General features: G+C 38.3%; 1 protein-coding gene across 1 annotated transcript in view; it reads right to left on the bottom strand.

The window, feature by feature from the left end:
- LOC140231169 (NBAS subunit of NRZ tethering complex-like) overlaps positions 1-19,299 on the bottom strand; it is a 57,862-nt gene that overhangs the window by 1,103 nt on the left and 37,460 nt on the right. The window contains exons 41-56 of the mRNA XM_072311317.1: positions 18,928-19,004; positions 17,851-18,154; positions 16,955-17,021; positions 16,267-16,377; positions 15,240-15,487; positions 14,838-14,956; positions 13,683-13,781; positions 12,668-12,781; positions 11,984-12,181; positions 11,333-11,532; positions 9,262-9,357; positions 8,357-8,465; positions 6,403-6,489; positions 3,954-4,093; positions 2,816-2,939; positions 1,068-1,196 (exon numbers count right to left, since the gene is read on the bottom strand). Coding sequence (XP_072167418.1) covers positions 1,068-1,196; positions 2,816-2,939; positions 3,954-4,093; positions 6,403-6,489; positions 8,357-8,465; positions 9,262-9,357; positions 11,333-11,532; positions 11,984-12,181; positions 12,668-12,781; positions 13,683-13,781; positions 14,838-14,956; positions 15,240-15,487; positions 16,267-16,377; positions 16,955-17,021; positions 17,851-18,154; positions 18,928-19,004 — 2,222 coding nt within the window. The remainder of the gene's footprint in view (positions 1-1,067; positions 1,197-2,815; positions 2,940-3,953; positions 4,094-6,402; positions 6,490-8,356; positions 8,466-9,261; positions 9,358-11,332; positions 11,533-11,983; positions 12,182-12,667; positions 12,782-13,682; positions 13,782-14,837; positions 14,957-15,239; positions 15,488-16,266; positions 16,378-16,954; positions 17,022-17,850; positions 18,155-18,927; positions 19,005-19,299) is intronic.

Genomic DNA, 19,299 nt, shown 5'->3' with positions numbered 1-19,299 from the left:
ATAAGAAAAATTGTACACCAGGAACATCTGCAGTCGAGTTTTGAAGTCATCCATCCACCATTTGTTTTTTGTTTTTGAAGTTGTTTCATAAAAATGCCTCTTGATAACAGACTGAAAGAGTTAAGAATTGAGAACACCTTTGCTCTTCACTGGAAATACTTACTAAAGACAGAAGAAGGGTGATCTACAATAATCAACAATCTACAATAATCACAAGACTTTCAATTTTCTATTCTTATTTCTAAAATTTGGCACGAAAATACCACGCACACTTTTAAAAATTAAATCAAGGGCACCTCAACTACTTGAGAAGATGAGTCTCCTTCGTCCAGACCGAGCAACTAATGGCAAGGCAATTAAAGACGCTTATCACCAAGGGACCTACTGAATTGACGACATCAGGTCGCCTTCACAAGGTCTACGCAACAGAGATGAAGTGCCCACTGCTAATGGACTCTAGCAGGGATATCAAGATCGCAGAGTCCATGGTTTGGATGGCCAAGCATAAGTAGGTAGCTCCTACGAGTGAAATGTTCGCTTGTTTGTATTTTTTCACAGACTTTGTTGTGGTTGTTTTGTTTATTTATTTTTATTATTTTTTTTCTTTAAAGGGATGGTATATTATTGGCTAAGGTGAGGATTCAGCTTTTAACTTTTTGTAAGATACTTAGAAATTCTTTTACAGGAATCCAAAGTTTAGTTTACGAAAAACGGGTTTGAAATGGCTGAGATATCCAAAAACAAAGTAGAATAAAGCAATCATAATAAAAGGTGGGTACCATCTTTTATCAGGATTGCTTTGTTTTCAATATCTCAGCCATTTCAAAACCAGTTTTCAGCAAATAAACATTGAATTTCCCTTAGAATTATATGCTCTTTCATATTTGATAAGAGATTTCTCATTATCTTTAAAAAAAAAAAAAAAATTATCATCAAAAAATGTTAGAAACCTGAAGCACCATCTCAACAGAAACTGTACCATCCCTTTAAATTGCTTACAGTATGTGTTTGGAAGACAAGAAAGCTGGATATCTAAGGCACAAAATGTGATGTAATACGAGTATTACGTGTTTGGGTTCCTTCATAAAGTCCACGATGGCCGGATAGAGACTGGACTGGGCTGTGATGAGGACTGCCTTGATGGCCACCAGATGGTGACCAGTCTTGACCAGTCTCAAGTGAAGCTCTCTTATGCACTGCCATTTTGTGGGGGGTGGGGGGGGGGGGCAAAAGTAAGAGGAATTTACACGAAATTTACATAGCACAGATTCAACAGAAACACAATTTGATACAAAGATAATATAAAGACAATATCATCAAAATGTCATTGATACAAAGAAAATATAAAGAGAATTCCATTAAAATTTCATTTTTTTTTTTTTTTTTTTTTTTTTTTTTTTTGGGGGGGGGGGGGGAAGTACACATTCCCTCAACTTTTTACTGACATTTGTCAAGGGTAATATCATTCCCCCTGCCTTCTGAAAGGCAAGTCAAGTGCTCCTTCATTGAGTAGGAAAAGTGAAAATATGTTGATTTTCCTTTGTATTTTCTTTATATTTTTCTACGCGTGTGACATTACAAACTGTAGTAGTTTTCTAATACAGTGATGGTGGCATTCAAATTTCAAAAATTAATAACTTTTGAATGCATTGTCTGATTTTCTTCAAATTTCCACCAATGTGTTCTACTAATATTACTGCATTCGCTCAATCCACACATACGTATATATAAAGGTGAACTTGTCCTTTTATTTAAATCTTAGCATCTGACGAATTCATATCTGGCAAACACCAAACACAAACACAAACACACAAAAACCAACTCCCAACATTATATGGCTTTCATGATGATGCATCACAAATAGTTTTTGTTGACATGTGACTGCTATTAAAGGGTGTGTACAGTTCTGGTCGAGGTGAGGATTTAGCTTTTAACGTTTTGCGAGATATTCAGAAACCACTATGAGATGTCAAAGAGCATGCAGTTCTAAGGGGTATAAAAAGTTTATTCGATGAAAATCGGTTTTGAAATGGCTGAGATATCCAAAAACAAGGTGAGACAAAGAGATCCTAATAAAGTTGTGGCATGTCGCCTTTTATTATTAGCACTTTTTTGGATATCTCAGCCATTTGAAAACCAATTTTCATCAAATAAATGTTGAATCCTTCTTAAAATTACATGCTCTTTCATATTTCATAAGAGGCTTTTCATTATCTCACTTAGGAATGTTCAAAACATGAATCCCCACCTCAACCAGAACTGTACAGTCCCTTTAATAGTGCCATTGGAAAATATATCTTGTCTGTGAAAACTTTGTGGCTTTTTTTTTCTTTGCAATATAAAATGTCCTTAAACACAATGAAAGAAAGAATTGTTCTTAGAGCATCAAGGATATTACATCATTTTGATATGTTTTAATCAAAAGGCCTATTTTTCTTTTCAATATCCAATACATTCATAAACATAAAAATGTATGCCATATCTCTTTGTTGACACCAAATATATGAGTACTCTGCAAGTGAGCAGAAAATCACCATGCACATTGACATTTGGAAACGCAGTGGCTTTAATTTCACACAATTTATTAGGTTTCAGCGTCCATTTCTCTAACCTGTAGTTTCATTCACATCATCACTTCCATTCCAAAATAACTTGTCTTTGGCATATTTTCCCCTCTAAAGATTTTGTGAACCTATAGGTAGTTGTTCACACATTTGTTCTAAAATTAGTGAAAGATTCTGGTGAATAAGAAAAAAAACAACGAATAAATATTTATATCACCCAAGAGGGGAGGAAGATATAGCAGGAGACTTACATCTGAAGAGAGTGGATGGGTACCCTGTATGTCCCTGATGAGGTCAACGACCAGTTGACCTTTGAACTCTCCATGAGCTATCATCTTTGATAGAAGCATGATCCATGGAGTCTCCACAGGAGTACTATGTTACAGGGAGAATTTAAAGTAGAAAGATAGAAAAAGACAGCAGAACAGAGAATTAGCCTCCCAAACTTGCACAGAATAAGAATGAATCAATTAAGGTTCTGAAGTAGGCTTTACAGGGACAATGTGAAGAAACATTAGTATCATATGTCTTTTCTTTTTTTTTCTTAAATACCTTGATATTTCTTACAATATGTATTAATGATCCCAAACTATCATTTAAAGTGGCTATGTTACGATGCCCCTGCAGTGATCATGAAAGAGAAAAATCATACTTAATGTTCATAAAAGTAGTTTTGGTGCCATTTTGTATGAGCAATGTACAATATTTCCTATGTGTGAATAGTCCTATGTTAGTTAAAATTCTTTTAGCTGATTTCCCTGCTCTATCACTCATATGTAAGATATATTTTCATGATAATCATAGAATTATCAAAACACCTATACAATTAACAAAAACACATATGAAAAGCATGCACTAGCCCACAGTCAAATGATCATGAAAGCAAAAACAGAAATTCTTCACAGAAATAATACACAAAACGTAACATCTGTAGCACTTTTCTGCAATATGTAAATGTACATTAACCAATTGAGGATGGGCTGATTTTGCTACAACACACATTTCCCATACAAACTTGCCTGAGTATACTCGGGACTCGTCCTCAACGGGTTAAATTTCAGCTTCAATGCAATGCAGTAGAATAATATAAGAAGGTATGTGCCTCTGTGTTTGCTCATGTTGCTTCTTTTGTTTGGTAAATGTCACAATATGATCAAGGTGTCAAAAAAGCATGCCTATGTAACTAGATACAAGACTGATGAATCTCCATTATGATCGCCTTAATGTCAGTTTGGGTTTTCATTACATTGTATGTTCAAGGCAGTCTAATTTCTGGCGAGCAGCAACATTTGGCTGAGCTTCGGTTTCTATGGCAACGGAAACAAAAAGAAGCAAATTACAAAATGCCATTACGGCAGACAATACACAAGGATCTGCCTGCAGGCTCACCTGTGAGTAGTCTCAAATGAAGGCCACTGCTTGAGCAGATCAGAGAGAGACAACAGTTGTGCCATGCTCTCACTCAACTTCAGCAGAGTCTCAAACAGCTCAAAACGGCTGGCCTCAGAGACTACACTGTCTTGCGTAACCTGGGAAAGGAGAAGAGATCAAGCATTTGTGAAGAATCAAATGTGCATAGCAATCTATTCACCATAATGTCTTCAGGGTGCGACAGTTTTTAAAAATGTGCAACTCTGATGAGGTCTTACAAGAATCACTGCCCATGCCTTGGAATCATGTTGAGTTACAATATGTGACCGGCGACAACGGTTTCAGGCAAAAGTCGGGAATTTTGAAAATGCATTTTTTAATTGAATCACATTGCCCATTTCCTAAGCTTTACAATGATATAAAACACTTGCATTCTCCGGCACCGTAAGTGGTCAAATAAAGCGAAATATAATGCACTTTTTGATTTGTTAGCCTGACAAAATTGCGAGAAAACGGGCTTTGAAGATTCACCTCTTGCTCGAAGACAATGCCGACCGGCGATGCGAGTTGAGAATCACCCATCCGTACGATGGTGCCAATCGAGATTAAGCTCCACCTCTAGCAACCACAACGGCTTCTGATTGGCTCACTGAGAGAGTCAAATTTCCCGGGCACCTTCCTCGGAACTCAGCGTATGGAGCCGAATACACAATGCGTTTCGCTCGGGTTGGTTTACCATGTACCACACAGAACTCTCTGTGGTTTACCAGTACATGTACGTACACAACGTCTTTCAAGATGGCGGATACGATAATTGCAAGCTTGCTGGTTATGTGTGAATGTGCATGTATTACCCAATGGCCTCCACACGCTATACCTGTGTGTTTACGTCACAGGAACGGGTGGCGCAGATATACACATCTTTACAAATCACATTATCATTGCGGTTGATTTGTCCTGTAAATTTCATTATTTGGGACCCTTTGTTTTGTTGGAGTCTCGCATGTGTTGCATTGTGCGATAAAGAAGAAAGAAACAAACAAACACGACTCTACTTAATTTGGTTCCATTTTAATGTTTATTAGGCCCTACAGTGTATTTTAATATTGGTCAGTTATGACCGCTCCTTTCCTCTCTTCTCTTGTCTTTCTGAATCAACCTGTTGTCGTACTACAAGCATAAAAATCAAGTGAGTTTCAGATCACATGTTGCACGATTTGCGACTCTGATGCGTTAAAACAATGTTCCTTATCGTATTTGTTTTCACATTGGAAGTCAGTGCTGTCTAGTGTTGTGTTCACTTTTTGTTTCATTTCCGTTGTCGAAAATGCGGTATAAACGCTCTGATAGAAAGCCAAACGAAGAGCATACACTAGAGCGAACGTACAGGTGTCTATTGCAGCAATAACAATGGAGCACGCACGCGTGGACAAAACATTTCCGACACGCTGCAAGACGTATCTCCGAAAGCCGAACTATGTAAATGTATGCGACGCACTAGCCAATCGCACGCGAGACGCCGCTCCGTAGCAACACTGGGCATATTGGCGCGGCGTTCGAAAGAACATCGAAGCTGACGAGTGCGATCCAATATAGGGTGTTTAAAATTCCATTTTCGATAGGAAAAACTTTGTCTTATGCTCCGAAATTTGGTGTAGATGTAGTAAACATATCAAAGATTCAATTTCTGCAAAAAACCCAAATCGACAAAAATAATGGTCAAAATCTTTGTATCCCGCCTAGGAGGGAATTTCCTCTTGCGACTTTTGCCTGAAACCGTTGTCGCGGGTCACATATTGTAGCTCTAGAATGAGAATTATTGTTAATAATGCCTCTGGCACCACTTCGTGGCGGAGGCATAAAAAGTACTGTATGTCCTGAAGATAAAAAGAGTTTGAAAATACCTGAGAGAGGAAAAAAAGGTTCAAGTGTGCACTGATCTCATTTGAGGATCATTCTCTCTCCAACAAGCCAACAAGAGAATAAATAATGTTAATAGTTTAGACTATGTAACATACTATGCAAAATACAGGATCAAAATTGTTTAGGATAGCCAGGCTTCAAGACACACTCACCCATGTACACACAACACACACACACAAAACACTCACACACACACACACATGAAAAAAACCCATCAATACTGGCTAAAAATAATGTATTTCAAGTCAGTTCGTCATGTTGTTGTTCTGAATACTTTACACCTCTAGCTATGTTCAGTATCATAAGCAATGTGTAGGATTCCCTAGTATGTTTGGTTTTTGTTTTTGTTCTTGTTTTTTCTCATCTTTATCTTTTCATCTGTCTCAACTGTGTAATCTGTATTGATAAGAATCACATTAATAAAAGCATTTTCACAAAATTCATCCCATCACCTGCCAAATGTTGATGTACTCCTCTCCTTTGTCTTCAGTCATGAAAATGAATGAAATATGAATTGAAGGAAATAACACATTATGTTTCTCACCTGAACATCTGCCCAGCAGGAGCTGATAATGGCTTCAGTCCTGTAGAACAGTAGGAGCTGTGTGTCAGCCTGCCCAAGAGGGAAGGTCTGACGGCGACAATTCAGCAAGAAATGGATGGATGACTCATTAATGTGCAACATCAATTCAACTGCAGTTTGTTATTAACTTGTGGGAATCTCATATTAAAGGGGGTATCGAGCTTCAAATTAGCAGAGAATTTCTTTAATTACAAAAAAGAATAGAGCTAGTGCCTGCATGGCAATCACTGGTGTTTGTGTTGTGAGTCATTTCTTTAATGTGTGGGAGCAATTGCATTATAATTTGTATATTGATATTATGTCAATGGACCCCAGTCAAAAGCTGTACTTCTCCAAGTCTATGACCATCATTAACTATCATTTCATGTAAACATGCATGTATTACAATTCAATTACCACATGAAATTGTTATTTGACAGTGTTCATAACTGTTACTGCAAAATCATTGGTTCTCATAAATAGAAATTGAATTGATTTCAACTGGATTGAATTGAAGTAAATTGAATTGGATCGAATTGAAATGGATTGAATTGAACTAAATTGAACTGAATTGACTGAGAACATTCAAAGTGCGATTCCAAGCCATATTTGAATTGGCTCTGACTATAGTACAACATCAGATGAAGAGAACTGTTGCTGTTCTACAGCTTAGCACTTATAACTTTGGGTGTAGTTGGTATATTACTGACCAAACATATGACTGATTTCTTTGATCTTTTTCTACAAAACCAACAGTATATAAGTGAGGTTACGACATCACCTCAAAGAGACCAATATCACTGTTCGGTGAAAACATACAAGACTTCAAAATGTGTAATTTTCTTATTCAAAGTTCATTTTAGATGACGTTATTTCATCTCCAGTTCTCTTCACTTGAATTTAATCTTATTTACATGTACAAAAGCTGTAACTTGCATATGGTAAGAATTGATGCTATAAGGTCGAGGTGGTAGCACTGACATAAACAGTCTCACCTTTAAATAAACAGGTAAATCAAAGAATTTAACTCCTTATGTGCCACGTTCGCATGTCCGACTCAGTCGACGGCGTGCCAACTTCGCATATTCTGCTCAAACACACAAAGCCGCCAAAAACCGATTGATAAATCGCTAATCCCGTAGTACAATGAAAGCGTTTCTCACGCTTTTGTTCCTCTCACATACGGCTTGCATTCTATGTGGTGTTTGGCTATCAAGCAGTGTTCCCAACTAGATTTGCTTGTAAATTCTAAGTTTCTGTCACGGTTTTATGTGCAAAAGTTATGCCTTTACAGTAATGTAGCAACTGGTCATTCAAAAGAGAAATTGAAAATAGATTTGTCATACAATTTTTATCGAAGCAAAGTTTGGCATTCCTCTTGAACTTTGCTCACTTTTATGTCCCGCTTAACAGAAATGTGTAGAAGTTATACAAATTGGAAACAAAAAAGAAGTCTTTCTCAAAGCATGTCTATCTTCGTGTCCCAGAATAACGTGGCACACAGGGGGTTTCAACCATGGCACATAAAGAGTTAAGAAACAAATCAATCAATTATATAAAAAGAAAGGAGAATAATACAAACAGTTTTAATGTTTTATTTCTCTCTTTTCACACTTTACTTCTTCACAGCCAAATGCTCCCTGAAAGTCAAAATGCAAATAGCAATGGCAGAAATGCATAATCTTTTTTCAGTCATCTAGAAGTGCTTCCATCACATCCAATAATAACTAAATCATTACTTTCACTAATCATTATTCATTATTTCCACTAAATCTTATCCACAATTTACAACAGTTATTTTCTTTTACTCCTTTATCTACATGCTTGTAGCATTTCTCTTCACATACAATATGTTCTCTTAAATGAATTTCATTCAAGGGAGAATTTTCTTGTAATTTTATTCATCAGTAACGCCCTGGGTCACATTCGTTAATACCTCTTCCAGGAGCTGTAGGACGTCAATTCGCGGTTGCACTGCGACTGACGTGTCACTGCAAAATGGTCGCAACTCGTCCAGGACGTGATTTGCGGTAACTAGGATGCCACTGCATGCAAATGATAAGGAGTATAATCATTTTTATGTAGGCATGTATTAACAAAAAATAAACTGTGAAAGCTAGAATGAAGTAATAGAGTAATATATATAATAATATACAATGACGACTCCTTTTCTCTTTTCTAAATCTCAGACTGAGGGTTCTCATGTTTCCAGGCAACAGCTCTGAATTTAGCTTTTGGGACCCCAGACCAATATATTTCTCCACTTTTAACTCTTATATTAATTTTGACAAATCTCAACATTTTGTTAATTTTGTTTGTCTCATTTTGTAACTGAAAAAAAAAGGAGAGATAATTATAACACCGTGATCCTTTGTTTACTTGGGTAGCTTTGTCAGAGTATGTCAAAATGAAGTTTACTGGGATGTCACAAATTTTAGAGTAATTCTTTTTTTTAGGGGGGGGGGTGGGGAGGGGATTGGTCACATTGTAATGCAATATCCTACTTTATTACACAAACAAACATACATACAATATATTGGTCAAAAAGGAAGAAATACTGATGCAGGTTAAAATTTGCATGGTACATGCTGGAAAATCCTCAGAAAGAATTCAATCTGGGACCACTTTCATGACAGAAAGAAATAATTCCAGACGAGTCTCAATCAATTTGTTTGTTCTGTTTTCCTTTTACAACATGAACATGTTAGGTACTCACAAAAGAAAAAAAAAAAGACCCATTCACCAAGTCCAGATGTCTACGGTTTTGCGAGTATGACTATGCATCTAGGTATGTTTAGAAAATAATTTGCCGTCGGTATTCCCACCCCATGGCATACATACCCCTCTGTGGAATGCTTCTGCACAGCTGATGCGATTCTCCTCAGGAAACTCAATGGTTCTCCTTCCAGGTCAATCCCTTCTACAGTACTCCCAGTCCTGGATGCAGACATAGAAGAAGACAATGAAGTAAAAAAGGACATTACAATTTTTTGTTACAAATGCACTTCCACTGGACCTACTGTTAACATTGTATCGTCAGTTGAGAAACAGGATTGATAATGCCACACAGGCTGTTTAGTTGCGACTTATTGGCAAATTGCCCTACTTCAACCTAAATATTTGTAGGTAGATGTAAGGCAATTTGTCAATTAGTTGTAATAAAAACAATTTGACGTAAGAATTTCATCAATTTGAAAGGTTGTTTAGTGTTCATGAACTATTTGTGATATTATCAGATGAAAGTGTAGAGTAATATATAATACACGGCCGGATTGTGTATTTGGTTATAAACATTAATTGTGTGCACCTTGAGCACCTATGAGTGGATATGTTGCGCGTTATAAATGCCTATATTTTCATTATTATTATTGATACAAACTATACATGTAGAGGAAACAAGGAAAAGTAGAAATTACGCGGTGCGTAATATATGTCCCCGCCGGAAGTAGCATTTTGTAGCAAAATGTACAATATAGGTCAAAGAAGTCAAAGGTCAAAATTTTGTGTAGAAGTTTTGAAGCGCTCACCTAGTGCCATCACATAAGCAAACGGAATCGAAATCGGGTTAGAAATGGCGAAGGAGTAGCATTTTGTAGCAAAATGTACAACAAAATGTAGGTCAAAAATTAAGGTCAAAGGTCAAAGGTCAAAATTCTGTGTAGAAGTTTTGAAGCCCTCACCTAGTGCCATCACATAAATCAAACAGAATTGAAATCAGGTAAGAAATGGCGAAGCAGTAGCATTTTGTAGCAAAGTGTACAATACAGGTCAAAAAATCAAGGTCAAAGGTCAAAGAAGTCAAAGGTCAAAATTCTGTGTAGAAGTGTTGAAGCCCTCACCTAGTGCCATCACATAAAGCAAACGGAATCGAAATCGGGTTAGAATTGGCGAAGGAGTAGCATTTTGTAGCAAAATGTACAATATAGGTCAAAAAATCAAGGTCAAAGGTCAAAGGTCAAAATTCTGTGTAGAAGTGTTGAAGCCCTCACCTAGTGCCATCACATAAAGCAAACGGAATCGAAATCGGGTTAGAAATGGCGAAGGAGTAGCATTTTGTAGCAAAATGTACAATATAGGTAAAAAAAATCAAGGTCAAAGGTCAAAGAAGTCAAAGGTCAAAATTCTGTGTAGCAGTGTTGAAGCCCTCACCTAGTGCCGTCACATAAAGCAAACGGAATCGAAATCGGGTTAGAAATGGCGAAGGAGTAGCATTTTGCAGCAAAATGTACAATACAGGTCAAAATCAAGGTCAAAGGTCAAAGAAGTCAAAGGTCAAAATTCTATGTAGAAGTTTTGAAGCCCTCACCTAGTGCCATCATATAAAGCAAACGGAATCGAAATCGGGTTAGAAATGGCGAAGGAGTAGCATTTTGTAGCAAAATGTACAATGTAGGTCAAAGGTCAAGGTCAAAAGTCACGACTGAAATTCTGTGTAGAAGTTTCAAAGCTCCCATGTAGTGCTATCATATAAAGCAAACAGAATCAAAATTGGCTCATAAATGACAGAGAAGTAGCAAATTGAAGATTTTGATCACACACGGACGCACACACGGACGGACACACGGACGGACACACACACGTACGGAGCCCGTTTCATAGTCCCCTGCTCGAACTCGTTCGGCGGGGACAATAAACATAATTCACACATACATAATACCCTGTATATACACATACAATATATGCACACACACACATATATGGATAGATAGATAAATATAAAGATAGCAGATATTTCATCGATTAGTTGCATTCTACTCATATTCTTGTGTAGAATAACTTACACAAAGACCTACATGCAGTAAAGCATTTTTTTTTAAAACAAATTAATCACAATCCATGCATTATGTGATTTCCCAAATGGCATCACGCCTTATTACTGATCAACCCTATTCAGTATCGCCATCGAACTTACTGGATAGCTGTCTGTACCCTTCCCAGTGCCTCGCGGACCACAGACAGCACCGACCACTTGCCCACCTTGGAGCACGCGAGGGAGTCTTCCAGCAGACGCAGTGGGGCGCCGCGGCATAGAAGTGCAACAAAGACAGACTTGACGGCTTCAGCCTCACCGCGGCTCAAGTCATACTGGGCGAAAAACTGGGTAGCATTCTCCTGGCAGTCATGCAGACAAATGAAGAAAAGATATCTCAAAGTGAAAAGGTACTTGTACTGAAGAATCCATTGCTGAGAGAAAAATATGAATTGCCTTTCGATGGACATAGATATGTTTGCATGATCAACTTATAACCCTCTAAGACAAGAATTTCATGTAATTTTATGACTAAACCCAAAGAGGGAAAAACATGAAAAGGGCACAAAAATATACTAGTTATATCAGCTCAATAAAGCTTTGGAACAATGAATGAGGCAATCTTGACACAAATTTCACTGATGTTTTTCGCTACAGGTTATGCTGTGATTCTGTAAGAATATAAACCCATCCCATGATGTGAGAAAAAAAATCATGAAGATTATTACACAATAAAGTGGCACATTAAGTCACATGTAGGGACATTTCCACAATAGTGTATGCAATAGTGATACACAATAACGTATATTGTACCTCATCAAATTGCTTTATTTTCAGGGCGCCCTCTGTGGTCAGTGTCTGTAGATGCTTCTGGTACTGCTGCAGCTGCTGGATGCCTGCCTCAAGGTCATTTTCGCTGCTCTCGCCAGAAAACTTCTGCTTGCCCGAGCCCTGCTGGCGGGTGAACTTCAGGGCTCGGCTAATGATGTTTTGACGACAGTCCAAAGGAAGCTATGTCACAGAGAGAATGATTTTTACGGTCGAATTCAAAGAAGGATAAATACATTATTGGAACATAACTATTTGTATTTCTATAATAGAAGAAGGACAAATACTTCTTTCTCATATGAGAAATACCCCTGTGATCATTGCACCACTGAAAGCTTGCTAACAACATCTTCAATTTCTTCTGAGATGTAAGCACAAAAATAAACAAATGGATTAATGACTCAATCTAGGAACAAGTTTTTAATGTAGCTATGGCAACAGATCAGTACTCCTCTTTACTATTATTGCTCTCTTCTTGAAAACATTTTACCATAAATTCACATAGATTAATTCTCCATAAGCTAAAGAATGCATTTAGTCTTCAAAATTATGGATTCAGAAGCATGCACTCTAACTGCATTCATTGTGATAAAATTCATGTCCCATGTGCCATTTTACAGACACTGTTGAACAGAGATGTTTAGTACAGAGTACCTCCTGGCATTTTACCTTGTCCAGTGATTTTTGGGAGAAGACAATCCTTGAGATGAGGTCGAGAAAGTCGGAGAGGGTCAGGCGACCGAAGAACTCGCCGCACGCCTCGTATCGGTGCTGCCAATCAGCCTGCAATGTGATTGATACACAGGTAACAATGATAACAGGAATAACATGAACATGGTACAAGTGTACATGCACTACAGACTACAGGTATTAAGGGCACAGATCATGCAGCATGGCAGCTCAGTCAGTAACTCATCTCCCTTGCAATCAAAGACAGCTTGGACTCAAGTCCCTGAGAGTTTAGCTGAGCAATGTTATGTGTAATCATGTCATTCCCTTTAGTAATAGGCAAAAACACTGTCCCTTGGATAGGGCATTAAATTGAGGACCTCTATGTGGAGCAAGTCACGACTCGAGCACATAAAAGATCCCACTTCACTTCCTTGCAAAGAGCAGGATGTACTAGCAATAGTTGGCAACCGGTGTCAACTTGGCACATTGTGCCAAAAAGAAGAAGATAGATACTGAGACACGCATTGAAGGGTTCTAACAACAGAATGATTGAAGAACTTTTGAAATGCATCAAAACCTTTTTGACTGCATTTGAACTCTTTTTCTTTACAGCTCTGTACAAACAGGTTAAAATACAATGTACTTCAAGCTATGTGCTAATTGCACATGGATGAGCCAAGAAGCAAAACAGCAGTGCATATGTCATAGTAAGGTTTGAAACTAGTTTTATAACCCCAACAAAAACAAACAAACAAACAAACAAATAAACAATTTGTTTTCCCATTATAATGGAGCATGACAGACAATTTTCAAAAACCCAATCCATGACAGATACAGTGTATGAATGTGATTTCTGAAATTCATTTTTTGTTTCTTCATTGACCATGACCACAGGGAATTATGCAGTGTTGAGATTTAAAATGGCTTAAAATAATCATGTAGCAAGTCTAATATTCCAAGCCCTTGAGTCTTGAATACTAAAAAGTGCTGTTAAGGATGGTTGGAAGCTTACTGAATTCTGGGGGACTTTCTTGAGGTTCTGGTCCCCTTCCCAGAACATTTTGACGGTGAAGGCAAGAAACACTTGGGACTGCGATAAATGGCCTCCATCCTAGGAGGAAAAACAAACAAACAAACAAACAAACAAACAAACAAAGAAGACATCAGTGAACTGGTCAACCTAAATGACAGGGAACATTGTGACATCTTTACCGTACTCCAATACAAAGTAACATCATTCATCGACTTACTTCTCAAGTTAATCTAAACCTTGCCTCTCATACAATGCATAGCTTAAAGGGGCATAGTCCCGGTAGTATAGATGGCGCTGCTCATGATACTGCCGAACACCGTTAGCATTGATACGAAGGTTACCGAAGTTGAGCTGTCATCAAGAGTAAAGTGCGTAGGCGTTGCTAAGTAACGTTGCCTTTGTTGTCTTCTTTGCGCATCGCGCAGTTTGTAGTAATGCCAGGGTGCGTGCATATGTGCTTGTTATTATGACATCACAAAAGAAGTTTGCTTAAGCTGTCATCCTCCTCAGCCAAATCATGAGCCGAACTGTGATCGGACCACTGACTACAGTGAATCGGACTTCTTCGGACTCGGGGAAAGTGGGCCAAAGCGTAAGCGCCAAAGAGAAGTCTATAGCGTAGGTCTCTATAGGAAACTTGCGCCATGCGCCCGCGCACACATTTGACTAAAACACCGGGACCATGCACCTTTAATTTACACATCCAACTGACTTTACTTCTTCTCCTATTGTCTTGCCCGTCTAAACGCGGTATCGGAGCAGGTAGGGACTCCTGTAGTGTTTGAGCTAGACGAGACATGTGCAGCATTATCATTATCCATTTTATCTAGCAGACCATTTATGGATTGCTCTGTAGCTACACTACTTTGTGCCACATGCAGATTTGATTTTGTGTCTACTTGAATTTCACCTTGATTACAATTTTATTTGGGCAATCAATTTACAATGTACAAGATATTCAGTGAAGTTTATTTCATTGACTTTGTTGACATTAGAGATGGGCAGTCATATCTGAAAATAATATAAAACATTTGTTCCATTTTTTTTTACTCTTACTTTTGCATCGCAGTGCTGAATCAACATTCTACTGACAAAAATCTTTCAAACAATCATCTGAAAAAAACACAAATGTACCTTTGTTGGGATCTTTGGAGCTAATTTGGCAAGAACGTGGACATTTGATGACACAAGTGTTGGGGAGATGACATTGATTGGATCTGACACACCATCCATCAGACGCTTGTAGTCCAGACCTACATCAAACAGAGAATGGTGATGGTAGGGAAAGAGGTCATATCAGATATTTTAAGCAGGAGCATGTGCACAAGGATATCATCATACACAATCAAGCATACAAACAAACACATACATGAATCATGATGTCATTGAAAGACATATTATGATATTAGCACTGTCTATGAATACATACTCTTTTTCTATTGAACAGTGAACCCCATCTTGAACATCACTGTCTAGATGCATCTGCACACAAAATGCCTAAAAGACGGTAATCATGACTTTTTCGCTTTGACTAACCTGCAGCAGCTGCCTTGATTTTCCTCAGAAGCTTGACATGTGTATCAGGGCTGGTCAGTTGACTCTTGACCTCCTCCCCACTCTTCTGCAGCAGAGTGAAGTAGTAGATGAGCCGGGCGTGATCAGCGCCCTCTATGGTTGGGTAGATGCAGGATTCCATCCGATGGCAGAAGTCGGCCGGTTTCTCCAGGAGGGTGTTGAGTAGTTCCAGCTTCTGGCTCCGCTGCTCAATCTCAGGAGTAGACAACCTGCACAGCATTTCATATTTTGGTTATTTTGATTACTCATGGGGGCAGAGTTTTATTCTCAAATCCAAAGATCATTTCATTGTGTTGGTTTGACACTCCAAGCATGGGTTCACAAAAATGATGAGCTTTATGGGAGAATACAGAAATGTAACAATATCTATTGTTACTTCCATGTCAATGCAACTGCATGTTTATCATCTACATTATATCAAATTCTATTTAACATTCAACAAGTTGATTCATGAAATATGAATAGTTCTATGGAAGAAAAACAAATACGGTACAATTATACTTTTCTTCTTGCTGATCTATTGATCTTTTGTTTGTTTTTTTGTTTTTTTCCAAGTCTGTTCTCTCAATGCCTTTTTATCACCTCATGGTACACAAAGAAGTACACTGCAATGTATTATCACCCAGGCTTATTGAAACACATCTGTGCCTGCAGCTTTACACTCCCAGAGGAATATTTAAACCAGTCATCTTGTTATTCACCTTGTCAAAGTGACATTCAATTGCATGCTCGCTGGTAAACACTTGGACATGAAAGCATATGAGAGCAGTGCGAGGACAGTGTAGTTCTCAAGGGCACAAGTTCCATGAACCTTCCATGAAATGCAACAGGCAATTAACTAGACTATGACATCTACAGGCAGTGGTTCCCAAAATCTGAAAGAGCTCAATACCATATTTGTATTTCACAGTTCATGCAAATGCTCACAAAGTAACTTGAAAGCACATGAGAATATGGTAACACAAAATGGTAGCTTGAACTGACTTACCCACTGTCAGAGAAGAGAAACTCCAGGTGGGTCATCAGAACCTCCCACATGGGAAGCTGGTATCGCTGGGCGAGGGACACTGACAAGTTGTACACATCATCTTCCAGACTCCTAGTTGGGGCAACAAAGAATCAAACATTGAACCATCCTGGTACAGTTGAAATCATCATCATCATCGTCATCATCGTCATCATCGTCATCATCATCATCATCATCATCATCGTTGTCATCATCTTCATCATCACCGTCATCATCATCACGACCACCATCAATATCATCACCATCCTCACAATCATCACTATCAACATCACCGTAATCACCACAATCATCACCATCACCATCATTGCAACTACTATCATCATCACCATCATCACCATCATCATCATAATCATCACAGTCACCAAAATTACCAACATCATCATTCACCATTATCACCACCATCATATCAGCTGGAATTTTTTTTTTTTTTGGAACTTACAAAACATTGCTTTGCTCATTTTTACAAGTACACATTATCGCTTCCATATGTGCAAAATTTACACCCATTAACAGCACATCTGTGGTTGCAGTGAATGCATGAATGACAACTTACAAAAAAAAGAAGAAAAAAGAAGCACGAAATAAATACAATCAATGGCAAGTAACAGAACTTTCACTTTGTAAAAAGCCAGAGAAAGTTAGAACTTACATTGCTAGGCCAAGAATGGTCTCCTGCTTGTATTCGCTGTCCTTGGTAAATCTCACCACATCAACACCTGGAATGGATCAAAGCGGACAGACATTTGCTGCAAGTACGTAACACCATTCAATGAATGGCAATGAATGGTTATGAAAAGCGATGTTTATAGAAGCATATGGGCACAAGTAGATATCACACCACTTAATCTCTTCAACAGTACTTCCGTAAAAGCAAGAAAGTATATTCTGGTTGGGGCAAACATTGTAGAAATCCTGAGAATCTACAAGTTAATTGTGTGTGATGCTACAGTCTCCTTTGCTAAGAAGGTTCCACATTTTGTCAAAGGATAAAGTGTTTTATGGTAAAAATGAAACCAAAAGAAATGATTTGGTTGATCATGCAAATGCACTAAATGTTGTACAATCAACAAGACATATGAGACTAATACAACACCTTCCCTCCCCTAAAAGAAACAGAACTGTACCACTGGTTACATAGGGTTACATACAGGTTACTATCTATACAATAACAAAAACAGAAAGAATGGAACACAACATTTCACTGCTGGTGTACATTTAACATATACAGATGCTTTCATAAGAATTGATGAACATTGCCTATGGTGGCAAAAATTCTGTACTGAGATCAAACAAATGAAAATGTAGGTATGCGTTGTTAGTGCTCAGTACAAACTTGTAGTGGCTCCAGCATAAGGAGGAGAGCCTCTGGCATAATATTTCCACAGCTATTTAATTGATTACTTACAACGACCTGGTGGATGATGTACAAAGGCTACAGGAATCTGAAAATCTCACACACAATGGGTAAAGAAGAAGTATTGCTTTAGAAGGGTTTCAAGAACCTATTGTAGGTGGTACAGGTGGTGGTTACTTTCTCCCCCTCACCTCGCCCGAGAGCTTGCAGGCTCTGTGCTTGGAGGAGGTCCGCCAGCAAGTCGTCGTAGTGCCGGAGGCGGCTCACTAGCGCCCTCGTCTGGTCCGGCCACCCTGCAGCTTTCTTGGTCCCTGCCTGCTTCAGTACCTGCTGGACGAGGCGTGGTGGGGAGGCGCCGTAGACGGGGCTGCTGCTGTCTGGCACCTTGCTGGGCTGGAGTCTGACCGCCACCTGGGAGGCGTAGAAGTAAGCGGCCAGCTGAAGGGACAGCGCCGAACGAGGAATCCTCTCAAAACACTGGTCAGCATCAAGTGGCTATATGGGAATGTGAAGGAAAATAAAGAGTGTACTGTGATGTCATATAACCACTGCTCACTGGCACCTATCGAGGTAGTAAATGAAACTTCTAGGTTCTTTTAGTTACAACTGTTTGTTATAATTGCTCTATGGTGCAGAGGCTTACAAGCATAATGATCAATGTCATGTTTTTGGTGGGGTTTTTTAATGACACACACATGGTGCAATCATGGATGAATGTGAACATTACCATCAGGTGTATAATGAATTTTTTCTTTCTACACTACTTTCTTTGTCATTAAACGAGTTGATAATTTTACCCTCCTATGTTACCTAGTTCAGCATGGATTTCTTAGATTTTTAGCACACGTTTTGCTCCTGCATTTCACTTAACCTGTAAGGTCAAATATACAAACTGTAGATGTCTTTCTTGGAAGTGATGAGAACGGGGGAAGAGGCAGACACTCTGCTAATACACTAGATACTACAAGGTCAACTTCAAAAGTATGGTTGAAGTCAATGCACCACATGAGAACATCAAAAAATCCACCCATTTACATCACACCTTCCTTAGTGCAAACTCTTTGCTCATAAACATGTTAATATGATACCATATATCAGCTCAAAATTGTGCAGCATATGAAAAAGTTTACAAAGAATAAAAAGTCAGCTCAATTATCAGCACCAGTGAAAAGAATTAAAGCTCTGATGTTTGAGGGAGGGTTAATGAAGTCTTGAAGACAAAAATAATGGAGACAGTACTAAACAGGACAATCAAGAAAAAGACTTACATTTGGGAGAGCCATTAGGTAGGCAAGTCCGAGGCTCAGGTCTGAGCTGAGAGCATTTATTGCGAGTTGCAAGAGCACTGTACCAGAACAAGAAGAATACATTAAAACAAAAATACCATTTTAACAACTGCAAACATAACTCATGGCAGAAATAGTACAACCCACTCCCCTCCCCCAAAACAACAAAAAAAAAATAATAATACTTAGAAAAAGAGAGTATGAGGATATTTGACAAATCTAGGAGTCTGATAAAATTCATTCTTTTTATCATGAAAACACAATAATCTCTCCACAATCCTCTATCAATCTTTATTGATTAGTTATCCTGCTAACCTTTATTTCACAGCAGTTGTTATGCATTCATGCAATTAT

The sequence above is a fragment of the Diadema setosum genome, chromosome 7 (genome assembly GCF_964275005.1).
Source record: "Diadema setosum chromosome 7, eeDiaSeto1, whole genome shotgun sequence".
In the NCBI taxonomy this organism is placed as follows: domain Eukaryota; kingdom Metazoa; phylum Echinodermata; class Echinoidea; order Diadematoida; family Diadematidae; genus Diadema; species Diadema setosum.
This window is presented reverse-complemented; position numbering and strand designations above follow the sequence as displayed.